The sequence below is a fragment of the Chenopodium quinoa genome, unplaced genomic scaffold (assembly GCF_001683475.1).
Source record: "Chenopodium quinoa cultivar QQ74 unplaced genomic scaffold, ASM168347v1, whole genome shotgun sequence".
NCBI classification, from domain to species: domain Eukaryota; kingdom Viridiplantae; phylum Streptophyta; class Magnoliopsida; order Caryophyllales; family Amaranthaceae; genus Chenopodium; species Chenopodium quinoa.
This window is the reverse complement of record NW_018745533.1, coordinates 2415764-2431819: the sequence shown is the minus strand read 5'-3', so window position 1 is coordinate 2431819 and position 16056 is coordinate 2415764. Positions and strand designations below refer to the sequence as shown.

Here is a 16056-nt window from a genome sequence, read left to right as displayed (position 1 = left end):
CACAATGATACTTGAAAAAAAATATTATGTTGTATATACCATTCTTTCACAATGATCTGCAAATACCAACCTTTGTATTTACCATTCATGCACCAGACGGGAAAACTTCCTTCACTCTAGTGTAAGTAGGTCCGTAGTACATGCAAAAATTCCTTGATGAGAGTAAATGTAACAGCTATTTTCATATATACAATTTCATAAATGTTTCGGTTCAAGTACTATATGCAACATCTTCACTTTACAAATCTATGCTCGCCTTCATTTTCTACAAAAAATTTCTATAAACATTTACATGGCACGTAATTTATGCGTATAGAGTATATTTGTCACAATCCTGTTGTTTGAAGCAGATTCTTTTCTGCACTCGTATGCTCAGAAGATATAGCTGTTATTCACCTCCACTCCCATAAACTTCATTGCAGAAGGTTAAATACTACTATTAGTATACAAATTACAGAAGCAGCCACCATCCATTAACTTCATCAAATGAACCATAAAAGATTCAGATCTCCAACGTAACCCCTTCACATTTTTGTAGTCAAGCAAAAGCTTCATGCCCGAATAGTTCGAGGAACTCCTTCCTTTAGCCTAGGCTGCCTTGGGTATAGGGTCACTGCTAACAATAATGCAACGAGAAGACCTACTACTCCACTGAATGGCTGGAAGGGGTGCAAACCGATGATCCACCATGGAATCTTTGAGAGGTAAACAACAAAACCACTCGTTTGTAAAAAGTAACTGGAAGCCATAAGGCCAGTGCGCAGTCCAATGGGAATGAAAAGGCTGCCTTCCTTTCTTAATCGAGCCCCAGCAAGACACAAGGATAACAGCCATAGACCAGGAATGGCCTGCCAGGACCTGGGAAATAATGAAAAAAGACTTATATGAGCATTGGGTTGCTTGAAGTAAGAAAAATGTAGCTAACATCAAGAGGAACAAGATTATAAAATACTCTGAAGACACGACAACAAAGAGGCATCATTAAAATTATAAAAGCCTAGGGCCCTAGGAAATATCCAAACCTATGTTAGAGCCGAGCTGAACTCTAACCTGACTATACTTTGGATTTGGTTTAATTCTATTGAGTTTGAACTCGAACACAAACTCACCTTCAACTTATTACGTTCGAGCTTGGTTTAAAATAAAAATAAAAAATAAAAAAAATAATAATAATAATAAAAATAAAAAAAAATAAAAAAAAAAAAAAACTTTGTTCCAAGCTCAATTCAATAAAATATGTTTAAACAATAAGAGCTTGGTTTGATAAAATTTATTCTGACTAGATAAGTCATGTTGGAAATTTGCATATTGTTTTAAACCTTGGTTTAACAATTAAATAAACAATATTATAAATCTGATATTATATATCTTAAACTAATGAGCTCATGAGCTTTCGAGCAGAGCTTGAGTTTGGCTCATTTAAATTCGAACTATTTTAAGCTCAAGCTTGGCTGATTAACAAACCAAACAAGCTCAAACCAAAATTTGACCAAATCGATTCCAAACAGTCATTGCTACATTTTATCTTTTAATTTTTGAAAAATAACAGAACGTAATACCTTCCAGGTCAGTTTCAAACTATTAAAAGTTGCAGACATACCTCTGTGATAATGCAAATGCAAGTCCTGATAGAAGTATTCCAGGATGATAACCAAGGTCTATCGCGATTTCTTCTAACAGCCATGATCTAAAAAGAAGTTCTTCAACAAAAGAAACACCAGCTGCCACGGCAAGTCCTTGTCCAGCGGAAAGAAACAGCTGGCCATGCGCTTTGATTTTGGCACTAAAAGTTAAGGATGACGAACCAAGACTGGATGGAAAAGAAAGCTTGACAAAGCCAAGATATGCATTCAAAGAGTGTATTGAGATAACCAGCATGACTCCTCCAACCAACCCTATCAAGAAGTGTTGCACCTGTGTGTAGAGACAGAATTAATTGAAAAAGATACAAACTGACAAGAAACAACAGTAAATAAAAAGTTGTCTACTACATTTCACTCTCTATTGTCTTCCTCCTCCCACCTTGCCTTAGCAGGATATGGGTCAGAGGAGATGAGCTCAGTCACCAATCAATGCATGCAGGCGATGCAGCAAACATAACAAGATCCTGGATAATGAACTAAAACAGCATCTATAATAATTCATTGCTGCTTCAATTCTGGTAAATCAGTTTATTTTTATAAATAAAAACATGAAGGGAGTTTTATATTAGAGTTGCAATAGAAATCATATAAATTATTGACAATGTTGTAACATATAATCTGATAGGAGAAGTGACTGCTTCAGATATTAGCTGATACCTTTCTTGGTGATGTAAAATCCAGCCCGTATTGCTTGAATGGATCTTCATACCCTCGTATTCCCTTCCCCCACTGCATGATGAGTATTATGACAGCAGTGTAAAGCCCAACTATGCAAGCTAGCTCGACAATACTAGAGGAGGTATGTGTCAACAAATTCTGAAATAGTGTAGGCAACAGGGGCACCAGCACTGGAGACCACAAAACTAGCACCATGCCAGAAAATCCAAGTACCCTGCGAAAGAGAGGACTGTTAAAAAGCACTGGAGGGGCACTTAGATACATTCCAAGAATTTACAATGATATAAACAAAGAAGATGTCAGCTTTTCTAGCCACACCATGAAGAAAAGAAATTACAATATAAGAGGAAAAATGTTACAGGTATCAACATCTGAGGTTCACTAGTTCTTAACAGAATTTATAGGCTTTCAACTAGCCAACTACTACAGCCATCAGAAGCTATCATCAGATATCTACAGTACATGCCTGTCCAGCCAAAAGATTATATTCTCAAAGGTGGTTGAAGATCTAACTAAGCCACAAAAAATATTATGCTTCCTCATATCAGCTAACAAAACATGTTTATCTAATTTGCAGTATGTTCAGGTTGAAAATGGTATATGGATAGTATTGGATACAAACTAAGTAATCAACTAATTATCACTAGTATGCTTTGGACACAGCAATCCATTATTTTAAAGGCGTTTAAAAGTAAAAACATAATGAATTCACTAAGAAAAGTTCAAATTAGTTGAAAAATATTTAGTTGATACACACAATTCGGAAGGACTGAGGGCACTAAGATTTTGCCATAATCTAGATTGATGGTTGTAATCAGCTATCAGTGATTACAGACATTCTACTGAAGAGTCATGATTCCAGCATGTAATTATTTGCCATTCTTTTAGTCTATCATGTGTAGGACTTTCAAAACAAGGTCACAACTTGATAAACACCAGGTTAAATAAACCTAGGACACACAGAAATTTTAAATAGCACCATATATACTGAATTGTACAAGATTAGCCATCCAAGATTTAAAGAAGCATCATAATAGCCTGATAATCTCCTGTTCTCCAGCAAAAGGAGATGCATACAATGTGTATTTATTTAATGATATCCAAAAAAGGAAATGCAATGAATACAAACTAGTATAGTACACAACAAAGACAAAAGCAGATATGGATATATGCAATCTTTGTGATTCCCACACACTAGTGACTTTGGTTTTATTTGAAAAACTTTAGCACAAATCACCTCAGAAATAAAGGCTGGTCGGCAATACGTAAAAATGAGAAAAGCTTGTCTGTCAAACTCATAGCACCACGAAGACCACCCCACAGTAAAGCCAATTTTCCAACGAGCCTTAGCGCGCCACCTCTTTGGCCCAATCCTGCCAGCATTGCGACGATCCTGATAAAGCAATAATTCAATTAGATAAACATTCACATACACACTCAAGAAAGGGGGAGAAATGTGAAAAAAGAGGCAGACTAAAATAGAGAAGAACATGACAAAAGCCAGAGTCTAACCTATCTTGATCCACAGCTCCATCTTGCGTAGTAGGAACCACTGGACCAGCGACTGACATTGCCTTTTCAGCAAGGCTTGTTACTATATTACTCTGGTCTTTGTCATCTACTGTCTCCTCTTTTTGCACTGATTCACTCTTCATATGTTTATCGTCAGTTTCATAACCGTCGTTCGCCATAAAATCATCCTATGATAATGTAAAAGGCCAGAAGTCAAAAGGAATGAACAAAACTGTAGAAACAAGATAAGAGGGAGGCCAATGGCCAGTAAAGAAGCCAACTAAAGTGACTATTATTTCAACCAATATATGGCCTGACATTTAACATCAGCACAATGTGAATGGCGGATAAAATGAAATAACAAGTTAGCCAGTCTGACACTGCATTAGCAGTGCAAAAGATCACTTTAAGCTACACAGATACTTTCAAATTAAAAGCTGATGATCCATAACTTTAATCTAGGGGGTAAGACAACAAACATTTTGACCTATAAAATTCCACCAGTGATGAACTCAGACTGGCTGTTGCCTGTCTCCGGTTAAAAGCATTCATTTTTATGGTAAATACTACTACATTTGTTACTCACAATGGATTGAATTTTGCACTAATCATAAATTAACTTTGACTACATTTTCTTGCTACCACAACAACAGAAAATAATTAATCCCAATGAAAGTGAAAAAAAACAAGAATATATTGAGAAAAAATCAAAGAGAGTGTAAAGTGAAAACCCAAGAAGAGAAAATACTAATATAAATTGAAAAGGATTAATAAAAGATATTCTAAGTTTCTGCTCAACTCTTTCGGTTGTGTAACATAACCATGACCTCATTTTCTTACTAATACACAAAAAAAACAAATGGTATAGTGTAATATGTTGTAAGATTGATCTTAATGTATATTTTTCAAACATCGACTTTTTTTTATTTAGTTTTTACTAATACATTATTACATATATTTATGGTCAATTAAAAAAGGAACCTTCCAAATATAGGTATATGCGATCCCCTAATATTTGGCTAAAATCCAAGACTTCCCACAAGTTCTTTCAAAATGGTTGAATTCCATCCTAAAATTTAAAGCTAGACAGAGATACATCCACCATTTTAAAAAAAATGTCAAGCCCAACACTACCTCCACCTCCGATATTGTTTTTTTTTTTTTTTAATTTACCCATTTTAACTATTCATGTTTGCCTACACAGGGCTTTGAGTCTTTGACCATTAAAAACTTAATAAATAAAAAATTATAAATGTTGATATTCTGAACTATACGAGTATACGTTGAGAAGATTTATAGTATCTCACTACACTTTTTTTCTTATCAACAAATCACCAAAAATAATGCGAAATGTCAAAGGGGGTATATTTCCCAAAAAATTAAAAAAAAAAAACCTGAGGGAGTGGTAACAATAGATAAGACCCTTACATCCTGAAGAACAAATGTGTGTAGCAGAAAGAAACTTCAAAACCATAGAAAATACCTGCTGACTTGTTAATAATGCAGACGCTCCAAGTGCAGCCGTAACAGCGCCAACCATGATAGTATTCCCATCCAAACCTTTGAATTCCTCCTTATCTACGTCATCTTCACCAGGACCATCTGAGGCACCACTTCCCTTGACCTTTGTTAAATTCTTCTCCGGAATAAGATCAATCCCATCAATAGGAAGTTGAATGACCTCTTGTGGAAGTATATCATCTGGCTTCAACACACTGAATTGATCTTGATCCATGTCCAAAGCTCCAGCAGCTACATCAAAGCAGTTTCTCAGAGAAGCTAAAGTAGAACCAACGACAACACCAATGGGTAGCACTTTTTTCAAGTAGCTGGTATCCTGTAGTACTTTAGATATTGCTTCTACAATAAGGTCACCATTAATAAGCCTACTCCATTCTTGGAAATCAGGGTCTAACCCAGAGAACAAGAGCTCTTGATTATGCTCTACTTCGTGATGGATTGCCAAATAGACAGCTTCTGCCACTGCTTCCATATCTGCTGCTAGAGCAGCATCCATGTCTTCAATGTCTGTTGCATTAAGTCTACGACTAACTTCAACTTTCAGAGAATTAAGTAAAGTGGTCTTAACAAATAATTTTGACCTGTCCGCATTATCATGTTTCACAGATTTGTCATGTGATTTCTGCATCAATTCTTCAGTTGGTTCGTCCTGCGTCTCTTTGTCATGAATAACATATGATGGCTCAATAACATTATCTATAACATTTTCTTTCTGAGGTAGCTTGGTGTGCTCCTTTTTGTCTTTATTGTCAAATACAGCAACATGTATTCCACCAGGCTGTTTTAGCAGAAGCAAGTGCCCATCTTCTGGAACATAATTAAGTAATGGAGCAGTAGTTGCATCCATACCAACATGTTTCACTTTCTGCATCTTTGACAGGATATATTTAGGGACAAACTCTTTGTCCAATGCTTTTACGTTTGATGCTCCCGGGTTATTGACGATCAGGTTAAGCATCTCAATATTATTCTCTTTGCCAGAAGCTGCCGTTGGACCCATTTTCATACTACCATTGCTATCATGTGCATGAACTGATTCTATATCCAGAGGATTGGTATTTTCTTTATCTTCCCCTGCATCAAGCTGTGAATCAGTAAGATAACCATGGCAATTACACAGGAAGATGGGACAAGTCATGAAAAAAACCAAACTTAAGTCTTACCATCCATTTGCTTTTCTAGATGGAGCTCACTACTACTGCCATCCTTCTCAACAACTGAGCCATTAATGGCATCCTTGTTCTCACTTTCTTCATTGTCTATGTTTTCAGTACTTTTCTCCTCCAGCTGAGTAATCATATCCTCAAGGACACCAAAAACACTATTGACAGCCACCTGTGTTGAGTCATCCATCCCTGTGAAAGCATCAAAAGCTTGTGAAACACTGAAAGTGGGGATTTTAGATTCAGGAGCACTGTTCTGATCTGGCAGCGGTTGCAAATCTTCACCCTTGGTTTTACTATCACCCTTTCCATTTTCTGATATTTGACTATCAGATGTGGGTGGTGGCGTTGCTTCATCTGTATCTGCTTCCGGTTCAGCAGCTGAGCTTCTTTTATTTTGCTCTTCAGACAAATCCTTGGACTCACCAACAATCTCAGAGATATCACTCTCTGCCAGTTTTGTTTCGTCATCTTGGGACCTAGTACTCGGCGTAACACCTGCTTCAGAGTTGGTGCTACCACCACTGTCGCTAGATGAGTTTATTTTGGCAGTGGTATCAGAACCATCCCCACCAGAATCAACAGGCTGGTCAACAATCTTGGCAGAGGCATCATTATCAGATTTTTCATCACTATTCTGAGAATCTTTTAAACCTTTTGTCAGTCCTGTATCCCCCTCATTGCTGTCAACTACTTTAGGCTCAGTAGCTTCTTCACTGAGTTTGTTCACATCAGACTGGTTGCTATCACTGTTGTCTGGTTTAGCATCTCCGGATGAAGGTTGATCAATGTTTACATTTTCAGAGTCAGAACGCAAGGCTGCATTTTCTTTGCTATCTGATTTCAGAGCAGATGAAGGAACAGCTTTATGGTTAATGCTCAGTAGTGTATCAAGATTCATGTTCTTCCCAGGTGCTTGCAGAATTTCAGAAACAGAAGTAGTAAGTTTGCCACGAACATCCTCAGGGACAGCATCCTGCAACGCCTTAATAAGGGTCTCACCTCGATCAACAGCGGATAGTACCTAGCAAATGAGTGAGATCCATCATAACAAAACAACAAACATAGCTAGTATTCAACTAACAGCATAATAAGTGAAGGTTGCATGCGCTTTCAACTACAAAAATAAAAAATAAAAATAAAAAAAAAAACTGTTTTAATTACTAAGGTTGCTGTCTAAAAGATCCAGACATATGAGATTATGAGGAAGAGAAAAGTAGATTTTCACATAAAAGATCATGACCCATTGTGAAGGGGCAATAGCTACATAGTGTGGGTAATTTCATAGATCATACATATAGGTGAGACCAAGAGAAAAGTAGATTTTCACATAAAAGATCATGACCCATTGTGAAGGGGCAATAGCTACATAGTGTGGGTAATTTCATAGATCATACATATATTCTGCTTGATGTAAGACTCTGAAACTTGTTAGGTTTGTTTTTTCATGATCATTGTTACCGAACAGGGTGCAGTTTTTTGCGCTTCATCATGTACAAGCACATAAACCTTAAAGAATTGTGCCTTAGTCCTAAGGTGCAGTATATACTCCCAGAAAAACGGCTAAAAGTTCTTGAACAAACCAAATCATAGTCACAATACTGCAAACAAAAATTGCTCTCTTTGTGTTTCAGGGCATGGCACATGGCTCTTGTCACAAACTCGTCAGGTGTAAAGAAGCCTATTGGTTTCAACTTAATTTAACAAAATATTTTATTTTGCCAAGTTCTTTTGTTATATTGGGAGGGGAATTCCGGAGCTCTGGTTAATCTACAAGCTGATCAAACTGGTTATGGGGTTGGTAATTATTACTGAGAATCAAACCGTTGAAAATACTGACTAGAGGCTAGAAATGGTTTAAAGCTGAGCAGTTTTAGCTAACAAAACTTCAGATTGGGTGCAGCTTCAAGCCAAAGCGTATAATAATTTTTAAGTCTAATAACCATCAAAATCATGAGGGCAGACAATATAATATAAATCTGTGTATACAGAAGACAACAGATGGTTCAGTCAGCTTTCCCTCCAGTAGAGATCAATCGTTGATACTTTCATATTTCATGTCTAACAAAGGCGAGTCATCCCTACAATCCTATGATTACAAAGGACTATCTAAACTCGATCAAATGACTATCTAATTCTAAACTATCGTTTACTTTCATTTTTACGGAAATTATGACAGACCAATCAATTGTTTTCCGCATCATACTTAACTTGGAACTTCCTCTTTAAAATTGTATTTAAGGAAAGTCTTTTTGTATTTATCCAATAAAGCTATCCCTTACATGTATGTGACCCCTACATGACTGCTGCCCCAATCCTATACTGCAATATAGTATCCTCATCAGAAATACTTAAGATATAATGTTTTTTATCTTCCAAAAATTTTACAATAAAAGCACAAAGTCATATTGGTCTTTTTAGAATAACGATACAAAAGAGAACTTGTTTTTTAGCATTATCAAACTCCAGCTTTACAGAAAATCCCAAGTCTAAAAGGCCAATTTTAAAATAGATACCTTTTTCTTGTCTTCTTCCTTTAACGTCCCAGGCATTGTCACATCAAGCATATTCATAACAACCTGTGCTGTTGGGAGCACTTGGCCAGAATCACTTTCTACTGGACTGGTTTCTGTGACTTTAGTAGAATCTTCATCATCTGAGCTCCCTTTTGAATTCTGGTTTAACATTGAATGAATACTAGGTAAAGTATCAGTCTCTCTCTGCATACCCTTCATTGGATCCACTAATGCATCTGAACTATCTAATTTGGCCAAATTCAAGAGACGGTCAACTCTGCCACTTGTATCAGCCGTTCTTCCCTCCACAAGAGCTAAACCTTTTGAAGGTTTGACAGTAACATCTATATCTTGAAGAAGTGGGTGGCGACCCTTTAGTATTCCAAGCTCCACTGCTGTGAGCCACTTCATCATAAATATATTTATCAGATAAACAGTAACAGGGGACAAAAATTTAGCAAACAAGATTTTACATGAACAAAGGATAGAAACAAAAAGTGGCAAACCGATTCTCCCAACAAAATCTTTATTTGGATTCCACAAATGGAAGAACACATAAGAAAAGATCTCTTATAAGTATATTATATAACCAAGCATGATATTTGTAGATCTCATACAAGTCATCATCTAACTAATTAATTATGTAGAACATAATACAAATCAAAGATAGAATAGATATGTGCCATCTATCTCAATAGATTATTAAAAAGTTGTACAGCGAAAATATTCAACTTTCGGTCACATTTATGTCGAAAAAAGTCTGAACAGTGAAAATTTTCAATATTTGGTAACAAAGGACTCACTGAGGGTGCAAGCAAAAGGAAAAAAAATATCCAGTGCTGGCAATATAACCCATTTTGAGGGCTATTTTTTTCTTGGAAATGTGTGGTTGCTGACTATTATTTGTTTTACTACTTGAAACTTTAGTTTACGTTTCGTTTTACTCTCAGTTTGTCTATTAAAAGAATTTATTCTGCAATCCAATCACAAAATGCACTACTAGTCTACTACAGTAGTACAGTTTAACCTGGAGATGAACACCCATCCAACTCTAAATCAAAAAGATAAAACAGAAAAAGTAATCATTCCTTATGCAACAGAAACTTTGCCATAGCATCAGAACAAGTACAGTTTACAGGAGTAATTAAATAAATATTGAAGCAGAGGATAATTTTTACCTCAGTTGCCACATGCTGGTACCACGAGATCGTGTTAACAGTAGATGGTAAACATGAGCACAGAAGTAAGCTTGTAAAAGGATTTTCAGCAATCGAGCCACGAGGAATAGAGAACAGTGGCACCATCCCAGTGTCATTCTGGAAGGGGTGGGAAAGACAGAAAATATGTGTGAGCCATAACAACATAAATAACAAGAATTTATATATTATAATAGGCAAGAAAAGGCACATTCATGTCAAATTCCCAAAAAGGAAACAGGATAAAGACCATAATTCCCATTAAGTATTAGCCACTAATGTCAAGGATATAAAAATCATCACATTCTAGTCAAAAGAACCCATGAGAAGCTCGGAATTTCCTTACTCTTTATTAGACCTCTTTCAGTAAGTTAATTTAAAGAAACAAATGTGTTGGTACCTAGTCAAGAATCTGCTTAAGTAAAACAGAGCAATGACTACAGTGGGGATTCCCGCTTGAACCGAAATGACTGAATTCAGGGAAAAGGCAGTAGCTAAGTATAATCTCGGAGCAGGTACGAGTACTTCAATTCACCATTTTTTGTTGCAAAAAACACAATTAGTTTTGAACGGCATTAACTTGTGAATTTATAATCAGAATATGGACGGTGATAAATGATGATGATGACGATAAAAAGAAGTAGAGGAGAGCAGCCTAAAGGAGATTGAGGGCGACAAAAGGCAGGGGATGATTAACCCATGAGGCCATGACCCATTGTGCAGTAAAAGAAAAACAAAGGAAGGGGAAATGACGTTTTCTATAATCTTTTTCTTTTTCTCTATTTTTAATTCCTTTTAGTTGGTAGTTCTAGTAATCTAGTTTATATATTTCTCTCCTTGATTAAGTTCTGTAATGATGCCCCTTGTGGCTCACATTAAGACACACTACCTAAGCTTTATTTTTCCACCATATCCTATGAGGTTCTGGTAGAAAATTACAGAGGTTAACCTCCAAATATAGGGTTTTAACAAAAGTTGCTTAAATCAATATAAAGTTGTGTACTTAGATAATCTTATGATTAATAGAATGAGTAACTTTCATTCTTCGCCCTCCTTAAGTTCATGAATGACACCTCTATGAATTTATGCATAAAAGAACATGTTAACATCCATTTGTGCAGTGCCAGAAAATAACACACCTGTACAAATAGTACTGGAACCTTCAGGTTTTCTACCAGCTTTCTGGTGCTAGAATTTGAGTAGAAATCTTCTAATGAGTCAAATCCAAACGAAACCATGGATATTGCCTCTTCAAAATCGCGGACCGATTCAGCTGCCAAAGCCTTTTCCACATCAAAACCTTTCCTCCTACCTTGAAAAAGTTCCTGAAACATAAGGTGTAAAACACTTAAACATCTACATTTACAAAATTAGATCGCCATTTTATAAACTGATCAAAAAGATAGTAAAAAATAAAAGTTATTAGCAAATTAGAAATCTACCTTGTTAGACTTTAATATATCTATCAAGCCTCCAGTGAGCTTATTATCAATGGTATTGCAGTAAGGAGAAGTCCTGGTGGCTTCATCCAAGTCAAAAGGATTGTCAATGCATGTAGCAGCTGTAAGAGGGGTCTTTTCCCCAGCTTCAGCAAGGTACTTTATCAGCATATTCGCACCATAACCCAAGCCAACCCCTGTCAATGTAGACCTTGGTCTTGCCTTAGTGATGAACTGTATCGCCGAGCAAATGTCATCACTATCAGCAGCTGTAAATAACCTAGAAAATAAGCAGGTTATGCACTTCATTAATTCATCAGCTTTGTAATAACGTAAGGAAACATCACATCATTCTAAACACAATAGCAGGTATATATAATTCAAATAGAAAAAAAACATCAGAAATGAGATATACAGAGAAAGAAAAAATTAAAAGAAAAAAAAGAAATTACAATAGAAAATAAATCCACAGACACAAGACAATGAAATTATTAGGGGAATCTGATCATGCACCTCTAAGCTACTTCTGCCGTCCCCAAATATAATTCTCATGTCTCTTGGGCACAAATAAGAGAGAAACTGTTTTGAGATTTGTTGCTTAGAGGTGAATAAATAAAATAGTGGGTGAGATGAAGTACCAATTTGTTGATTAAAGATGAACATATATGATATGGGAGATATTCAACCATAGATTGAAGACAAAATTCTGGCTTGCCATGCTACAACCCAAAATAACCACTACAGTTTTCGCAATTATAATTCCCATGTCAGGAAAGCATTGTAACATACTCCCTTCTTACCAATTTAGTTTACCCCTTTCTATTTTGGCAAAGACCCACTAATTTTTAAATACTTCTCTCTTCCCACAACCAACGGTTAAAGTCCACACACTCTCTCATTCAATTTCAAAAATACCCCACTATCTCCAATCAGTCCATCACATCTACCTTTTTATTAAATTAACAGTAGATAACCACACTCCAAACTTACACCAAAATTATGTGCTTTGACAAGGAGGCAAACTGAATTGGGGTGGAGGGAGCATACCGTTTTGAAGCCGCAAGATGTCAAGTAAAAGTTATCACTTTAGTTATGACTAGACCTTCCCAATTTCCCTACTTAAATTGAACTATAGCATATATGAGATCAAGAGATGCCCAAAACTCTAAATGAGTAACTAGTACATAAAAAAAGCTCTATTAAAAGTCAATTCCTCAATTAAGAGGGAGTTACATCAAGTCGACAAGATTCCATCCTACCGCGAATTCAGAGTTACATTCTGTATCAAAAAGATTTCTCCTTTCAATTCCTAAATGATCAATTAGCAAAGTATACTCGAAATTATCATCATCATGTATATAAGCACAATAACTCAAAAACACAAGCTTCCAACATATCCAAAAACACAAAAACCACAACAATCAAAACATTGAATCGAAAACTCATCAAGGACTCACCGAGCAGTGGTCAATGGAGAACCGGCACATCCCCGGGGGTTCATAACCACCGGAAACAGCCCTCGCCGCAAGCATTCCCTCACAAAAGACCTCACATTCTCATCCATACTACCTTTGGCAGTCCCAGGAATCAATAAAACAGTAGTATCCAAACCACGCTCATCACTCAAATCCAAATTACAAGGCCAATCCAAAGAAATCACCCCACCATCTTCAGTCCCAACACAAACCCTCTGATACTCCAACACCCCATTTTCTCTCTCCTCCTTCTTCGCTTCGTCGCCGCCATTTTTACTCAATTGAATTCTCCCACTATCTAACCTCACAAAATGCTTCTCCTCCTTCACTAATCTCTCACTCACATCCTCCTCTTCACCATTTTCGAACGAAATCGAAGGACACCGCAATAGAACAAACCGATTAAAGGGTGTTGGGCTAGTAAATAAAATCCATTCACCAACATCGGAAACCCTAGATTCCAAATCCGATTCTGAACCCAAATTCGAATTCGATTTTAGGAGATTATTGTTTCTGAACTTAGAGTAAGAAAGAGCAAAAGCAGAAGCAAACCCTAGAGCAGCAGGTGGGACCCAATTGAGAGGAAGAAGAGAGAGAAAATCGAGCGCACTTGAAGCCGAAGTAGAAGAAGGTTCTAGAGCGTTTCTAAGAAGCTTAGAATTCCGCTTCAATCGGCGTTTCTTCCATAACCGAAACTCCCGATTTCGAAACGTTGAATGAAGAAGGTGAGAGGTTGAAGAAGGTGGGTAGAAGAAGATGGGTATGGAATTGGGGTTGAGTTGAGCTGAAGTGTAAATCGCCATTGAAGAAGAGGAGAGAGAAAGTGATGATGATAAGGAAGAAGAAGAAGAAGAAGAAGAAGAAGAAGAAGAAAAGAGCGTTTTCGAGAAAAATGGCGGGTTTTTGGAGAAAGAAGAAAGTGACGTGGAAAGTAAGGGCGGTTTGGGGTTTCAAAGGGGGGAAAGAGATGTGGAAGGAAATTAGCGGTTTAGAATGGCGTTTTGGGTTGTGCCAAAGATTTGTAAATGGTCCATGTTTTTATGAGATTGATTGTATAATTTTGTTGATTTCATTGGACGTAAAGTTGGACATCTGTCTATTGTTAATGTAGACGTCGACTTAATGGTTTGAAGATAGGAGCACCATGGTCATTGGATTGTAGGGGTGGGTTTTAATGGTGGATCAGAGGGGGAGTATGTCGACAATTTAGTATAGTCGTATAGGGTAGAATAATGACTAAAAAAAAAGTTATGTTTTATTCACTTTATTTTTACACTTATCTAAGGGTGGGCTAACTACTTAGATGCTTTCAGCAATTATTTGCTCTGCACTTTGCTACCCAGCGTTTACCGTGGGCAAGATAATTGGTACAGTACACCAAAGGTGTGTCCTTCCCGGTCCTCTTTTACTAGGGAAAGGTCCTCTCAATGCTTTAACACCCACATCGAATATGGATTGAACTGTCTCACGATGTTCTGAACCCAGCTCACGTACAGCTTTAATGGGCGAACAGCCCAACCCTTGGAACATACTACAACCCCAGGTGGCGAAGAGCCGACATCGAGGTGCCAAACCTTCATGTCGATGTGAACTCTTGGGGAAGATCATCCTGCTATCCCTAGAGTAACTTTTATCCATTGAGTGACGACCCTTCCACTCGGCACTGTCGGATCACTAAGGCCGCCTTTTATCCCTGCTCGACGAGTGGGTCTTGCAGTCAAGCTCCCTTCTGCCTTTGCACTAACGGGCCAATCTCTGTCCGGCCCGAGGAAACCTTTGCACGCCTCTGTTACCTTTTGGGAGGCCTATGCGCCAGAGAAACTGTCGAAAGTTATGTTTTATTCACTTTATTTTTAGTTGTATTAGGAAAAACAAGTTCAAACAAGATTTAATAATATAAGTTCACATAGAATTCTTAATATTAACAAGTTTTGACCATCCTCGTGATTTGTTGCATGTGACATATATTGAAGTTGGAGTCCAGATTAAGTAGTTTCTCCTCCTCCTCCTCTATAGGTATGAATTACTAGTGAAAGGTATATTTCCCAGTAATTTCTCCTCCTCCTCCTCTATAGGTATGAATTACTAGTGAAAGGTATATTTCCCAGTAATTTCTCCTCCTCCTCCTCTATAGGTATGAATTACTAGTGAAAGGTATATTTCCCAGTAATCTTGGATTTCTAGATTACAAATCATAGTCTTTAAATTTTATTTTGACATTGTCGAGGCTTTATTTATAACCATACCAAATTAATTGAGACATTTGGTTCACATATTAATTTTTATACCATTGAAGCTTTAATAATAACAAAACCCAAGTTGAGATGTTTGCTTCACATATTAATTTTCTTTTAGTTTTCCATCATTGTTATAAATGACACATTTATATGTGGTCTTTCTTCTGATCTCCTCAAAACATAGGGTGTTGGGTACAAATTCTTCTATGGACCCTGGTCTATCTTGAATAGGTGGACCACATACTAAACACATGTGTATATGAATGAAATGCAGCTCAGTTTACTACTGATCTTCCTGCCATATATCTTAACTTATTCTTCTTCTTTTTTTTTAATTTTTTGTTTCCTTCTTTACAAGGTAAAGATCTACACTGACTCTGCAACACTAGTGCGTAGATTGAAGACTCCTGATCATAAGAACATTGGACTCCAGTGGACAGTAAAGGAAATACGAAGACTAGGAAGCATGTTTAGGGGGTGTATCATTTGGAAGGTCGGGAGAGAACAAGTGGCTAGAGCCCACTTGCTAGCCAACGGGTGCAGAACCAATTTGTTACTCTTTCTAGTCTTCTGTAATCTTTAGTTTAGTTTCTTCTTGTCAAAAAAAAATACAAAATCTCTCTATCTTTTTTTTTTAATCTGATCTCTTTCTATTTCTTTCTCAATTTTAATTCAT

The 16056-nt window shown here is 36.8% G+C and overlaps 1 protein-coding gene across 1 annotated transcript; it reads right to left on the bottom strand.

Moving 5' to 3' along the window:
• Positions 1-157: 157 nt before the first annotated feature.
• LOC110715919 lies at positions 158-14215 on the bottom strand. Its single transcript, XM_021894538.1, has 12 exons — positions 13126-14215; positions 11672-11948; positions 11369-11554; positions 10212-10349; positions 9034-9438; positions 6518-7541; positions 5317-6428; positions 3834-4021; positions 3559-3714; positions 2301-2535; positions 1601-1914; positions 158-858 (listed from the first exon to the last, which is right to left on the bottom strand). Exons 1-12 carry the CDS (start codon positions 13944-13946, stop codon positions 552-554), a joined length of 5163 nt encoding a protein of 1720 aa, XP_021750230.1. The 5' UTR covers positions 13947-14215; the 3' UTR covers positions 158-551.
• Positions 14216-16056: the final 1841 nt, after the last annotated feature.

What these genes read in the sequence shown, in the direction of transcription:
- LOC110715919 (XM_021894538.1), bottom strand. Translation starts at nt 13,946, where the DNA reads ATGGCGATTTACACTTCAGCTCAACTCAACCCCAATTCCATACCCATC. An exon ending in CATTATTAACAAGTCAGCAG is followed by an intron (nt 4,022 to 5,316) that starts GTATTTTCTATG and finishes ACATTATCATAG; the next exon opens with GATGATTTTATGGCGAACGA. An exon ending in GGAGCTGTGGATCAAGATAG is followed by an intron (nt 3,715 to 3,833) that starts GTTAGACTCTGG and finishes TTGCTTTATCAG; the next exon opens with GATCGTCGCAATGCTGGCAG.